General features: G+C 51.1%; 1 protein-coding gene across 1 annotated transcript in view; it reads right to left on the bottom strand.

Annotated features, from left to right (window-relative positions):
• Positions 1 to 1,316, bottom strand: part of GUITHDRAFT_109934 (hypothetical protein) — a gene marked incomplete at both ends in the record, with an annotated part of 1,877 nt that extends 561 nt beyond the window's left edge. Inside the window, 8 exons of the mRNA XM_005831074.1 lie at positions 15 to 63; positions 109 to 249; positions 299 to 358; positions 449 to 491; positions 538 to 670; positions 726 to 767; positions 1,000 to 1,068; positions 1,253 to 1,316. Of these exons, the coding sequence (XP_005831131.1) occupies positions 15 to 63; positions 109 to 249; positions 299 to 358; positions 449 to 491; positions 538 to 670; positions 726 to 767; positions 1,000 to 1,068; positions 1,253 to 1,316 (601 nt within the window). The remainder of the gene's footprint in view (positions 1 to 14; positions 64 to 108; positions 250 to 298; positions 359 to 448; positions 492 to 537; positions 671 to 725; positions 768 to 999; positions 1,069 to 1,252) is intronic.
• Between the last annotated feature and the right edge of the window lie 3,684 nt (positions 1,317 to 5,000).

The raw sequence follows: 5,000 nt of genomic DNA, 5'->3' as shown, positions 1-5,000 counted from the left end.
CAATTGTATTTGACCTTTCTGTTTGCAAATATTCTTGCAGTTTCTGTGGCCATTCCTGAAGATCTGGAACCCGTTTCAGAGACAGATGATTCACAGGTTTTGACGAACCGGGAATGATTCGCAGGAAGTGCGAGGAAAGTAGCGACATGGGCTCTTGCATCTAAAAGCAACCATGAGCTGCGGGATAGACTGCACACGTATCTTGACCTTGCGCTTGAATTCCCTTTGAATCACTGCGGATGAATACAACTAGGAGGTCATGAGAATGGTTTGGAACATGACTTGCAACCCATCTCACCTCCTCTGGGGAATGGAAGCCTCCGAAAACTTGTTGAGCATCCTCCTCACTCCCTGTCGTCTACACCAAGAGCATGCATCATTTCCTAAGAGTCTCCTCGATTCGTGGGTCAAGGTGGAGGCAACGTCAAGGGAACAAGCCTTGACAAACCATGTACGTTGCGAAGATGCGGGCAACAGCATAGCAGTACAACCTGGACGTTGCCGTTCACTCGTATCAAGTCTGACATCCTACCAGACCTGAAGCGCGTGATCTCCCAGTACTCACTTTGCTGGAGCACTCTCATCTCCTCGGTCGCGCTGGTGCACAACACCCGATGCAAACCCTCCATTGCTGTCCGGCATGCCCCACTGCAGAATCCTACCCCGCAACCTTGTGGCAGTTGCATCTCAACAACTCCTCATGGTTCTAACATGGGCTGCAGCACCTCTTGGGCACATAAAAACTTCATCGCAAGGGCAGACCAGCTCTGTTCATGGCGCTCAGGCGCGGCGACGAAAGCAAGCGCCGGGACCTGATAAGATCGGCGGGAAAGCTACGCAAGACATGCACCCCAAGCAGAGTACAAGGCTTTGCAGCAGGGGGACATTAGCGACAGATCGACAAGTTAAGTCATACACCATTCGGAGTGCTTGATCGTCGAGCACACAAGCGGAACATCTTGGAGAATGGTGTCGCCGCATTGAAACTGCGGGGGTTACCCTTCACTTTCCACACGGATAACAACCCGAACCATGCCTCTTTCGCTGCTCGGAGTCCAATGCCTTTGCCTAAACAAGATCATTCATGATAAGGTCGCTCCTTCACTTGCCACATGCTCTCTTCATTTAAGTCTCATTTCCTTATCTTTCCCTCCCTACCACTCATTACTTCGCAAGCTCATTACTTCGCAAGTGCATACTAGATCCCAGCTGTTGTCAAGTTGATTCGGAGCTATCTGCCTCCGTCTCTCACCCTTATCCTTAATTTCATCCTCACCTTCAATCCAGCATCGCCGATAACCTTCGCCATCCTGCATCTGCTTTTGCGCCCGATTCTTTTTTACCGGGCCCGCCTCCCTTGCCAGTCGGCCCCCCCCCCCACTAGCCCCCAACCCGGACCCAGTCCCGGGCGGGCCACTGCGGGCCCGGGCTCAGCTTTACTCAAAGTGAAGTGAAAAATCAGTACGAGGACAATCAGGAGAGTCGAGGAGGCTTGACCCTGACACTGTCGCACAGGCCAAACGGCGAGAAGAGAAAAGACAGCGAGAACCAAACCTAATCCTGCCGACTGCTGTCCCCCAGCCGTTGAGTCACAGTGAGAGCCGGCGATTTGACGGGCCCGGGCCCGCCGATACTGACAGTGAGAGCCGGCGATTTGACGGGCCCGGGCCCGGGCACTCCCGATACTGACAGCTCAGACAGCTCAAACTTTGCCAAGTTGGCTGAGAGGGCCTTCAAGCTCAGACCAAGAAAAGGAGAAAGCTGAAAGATGTGTAGTAATTTTCAAATGTTTTAATTGATGTTCAATATTTTTGGGGCTTGTTTGTATCTCCTTCGGTTTTGAAAAAGTTCCTAGTCATTTTAAATTTGTACCTGACTTCGGCCACCCCTGGGAAAGGACCCCCTTGTTTGCATACAAAACAGCCGGTACGATTGGATCCTGATGACCGCGGCCTCCGCACCAATACGCCCGGCAGATGGAGGCCACCCCCAATCATACTAAAAAGGGGGTGCTCAAAGGTATTTCGTAGGGTAGGGTGGTAAGTACTAAAAGAGTACCTTTGGTACTTGGGAGGGGTAATTTTAATATAATTTCAAAGGGAAAAGGTAGGGTGGGTGGTGAAACGTAAAAGTTTGCTGAGTTTGCACAGGAACAAAAAGTTGTTTGTCGCACATCCATAGGTAGGGTAGGTGATGTACCCGGGGTGGATACAAAAATGTACTGTCATGGTGTAATATAGAGGGGTAGTCTGAGTTTTTGTACAAGGGTACTGAGATGGCATGAAGGGGGTGGAGGAGAACCTACTCCACAAACGAATCCAAATTCATTTGCCTATCCGAAGGGTGGGTACTTGGTGGGATATTGTGGGGTGATCTGTGGTAATTGTAAGCCTTGCCAGGTGGTTGAGGGGGTGGGGTAAGCATCTTTTAAAACTATTTTATGGACTTTGCCTTTACCTCTTGCTGACCCACTCTTGCTCCATTCTTGCAGCACTTTGCGGAAGGTGGAGGTGGGTGATGAAAGTAAGCATCGAAGGGGTGGGTGGTCTTGTATTCCTTCGACACCCCTAGTTTTCTGTTCAAATTCGTCAGTATCCTAGAGTAGGGTACTCCATTCGAGAAACTTCATTTCCGCGGTAGGGTAGTGTAAATGTGGGGGTAGGGGTGGTAATCGGGTGCTGGAGTATAAAAAGGTAAGGGAGGGATAGCAGGTCAAGGTTGGTTTTTCCCTCCCCCCCCGCTCCACGTAAATACCGTCCTTCCTGTGTGGATACCCTCCCCCCTCTGCCCCCCCCCCTCCCCCCCTTCTCTTCCTCTTCCCAACTCAATCTCACTGCCATGTAAGCGCTGAGGTTTATGCGCTAGACAGAGGCATGTCGAGTGTAGAGTGGAAATGAAGTCGTCAAATAGACTGCAATGGAAGTGGAGTTCTTCTAAGCCATGATGAAATGCGTGTGGATTACCTATTATCCCAGCCTGTGCTGTTTACTGCACTAGAGGTTACGGATGGGGTAGGAAGGATGCAGCGGGGTATCGTGTTTTAAAATGGATTGAAGAAGGGAGCAGAGTCAGATGGAGATCTGTACTTTATCCTAATTATGAAAGATCCCTTTCAAACTCTTTTTTCTACGAGAATCGAAAGATTTTCTTTGGTAGGGCATCAAAACATTAATATTTCATATAGCTGTGTGTAGTGAAACTTATAATTATTAGCATTTTCATTGTCACATTGTGAGACGATGGTGCTGTGAGTCATGTGAATAAAAGTGAAGAACTTAACCTTAAAGGGTGCATTCTGTTTGTTTAATGCAAGTTTGTTGTAGAGTTAAACCCCCCCCCCCCCTCTCCCCCCCCCTCCTCTTCCCACTCTATGCCTCTATCCCTTCCCTTTTCCCTCCCCTTTCTCCCTCTTCTTGCCCCTGCCTTCGGTCTCTCTTTCCTCACCTCCTATACTTCCCCCACCTCCCACTTCCTATTTGTATTGAGGAATTAGGAGGGGACTAAGTTACAGGACGAAACTTGTGGCTACAAAACACCAGGAGTTCTTGTCAAGTCACACGCACACACGAACCAGTAATGGCATTGACCGAACGCATTCCGAAATTTTGAGGCGTTCTCAGGACCAAAGGTTCCGATGAAAAGCTCAAAGATACCAGCTGGGAGGTGAGATGCATTGTGCGAGGTACGAGGTGATTCTTACGAGCGTCTTTCTCGGTGCGACAGGTCCGGGGGCGTCGCGCACTACGTCGTGTATGATGTGAAAGGTGAGGATGTTTTCCTGCGAGCTTGTCGAGGCTGAGTGTGGATGTGCGCAGAGCAAACATGGGACGAGAGACCCAAGCGCCGAGCAACGTCACGTCACGTCCGGCAAGTCGACGCAGCGAGAGGGAAGACGGGGGCATCCAACGACCGACCGACGACGACGACCGACGACGACGACCGACGCGGGAAAAGGAGAAAGGAGGCAGGATAGCGAATGGAATGAAGATCAGGAGGAACGAGGGGATCACGCGACGGAGCCAAGGCAACTTGCAGATGTGTCCGGTGACTTTCGTGCAGTACCGCAGAGAGGCCGAGACAGGGACAGTGGTGAAGAGATTAGAATGTGTGGGCTGTGTGGGTTTGCATAGTTTTAGAGTGTGCATGGAATGGAGGTGGGCCGATGTGATTGCTTCGGGAGCGAGCGACAGAGGGATACAGGTATCGCAGACAATCATAAACAGGAAGAATATCGAAAGGCATTTCACTATGTAAGAGGGCAATACGTTCGAACCAACATAATAGAAAGACAACAAACTGTGGATTCTTGCAAGTTTGGTGGCAACTGGCAGTGAGGAAATAGTACAATGTGGGGATGTAGCAATGGGCAGTATCGCTGGTCAGGACAGTCAAGAGGACAACGGGGTTTGTTTTTGTTTTCAGAGCGCGTCAGCGAAACAAGGCTGGGAAGTGTTGAAGGTGGGTGATATACAGCAGACTGCTTGGAGGGAAGGGTGATTGAAAGTCACGCAGGTTGCAACGAGGACGGGCCAAGACAGAAAGAGAGCTTTGTACCCTACGGAGGTAATGATTGGCAGTGGACTGCTTGAGGGGGAGGGAATGATGCTGCTTTCAGGAACCGGGAAGGCGTGGCCAAGGCAGAGGCGAAGTAGCATCAGCGTGAGGTGAGATGCATTGTGCGAGGTACGAGGTGATTCTTACGAGCGTCTTTCTCGGTGCGACAGGTCCGGGGGCGTCGCGCACTACGTCGTGTATGATGTGAAAGGTGAGGATGTTTTCCTGCGAGCTTGTCGAGGCTGAGTGTGGATGTGCGCAGAGCAAACATGGGACGAGAGACCCAAGCGCCGGGCAACGTCACGTCACGTCCGGCAAGTCGACGCAGCGAGAGGGAAGACGGGGGCATCCAACGACCGACCGACGACGACGACCGACGCGGGAAAAGGAGAAAGGAGGCAGGATAGCGAAGGGAATGAAGATCAGGAGGAACGAGGGGATCACGC

Source organism: Guillardia theta (assembly GCF_000315625.1).
Source record: "Guillardia theta CCMP2712 unplaced genomic scaffold GUITHscaffold_42, whole genome shotgun sequence".
In the NCBI taxonomy this organism is placed as follows: Eukaryota; class Cryptophyceae; order Pyrenomonadales; family Geminigeraceae; genus Guillardia; species Guillardia theta.
The sequence above is the reverse complement of the archived record's forward strand: the minus strand, read 5'-3'. Positions and strand labels throughout refer to the sequence as shown.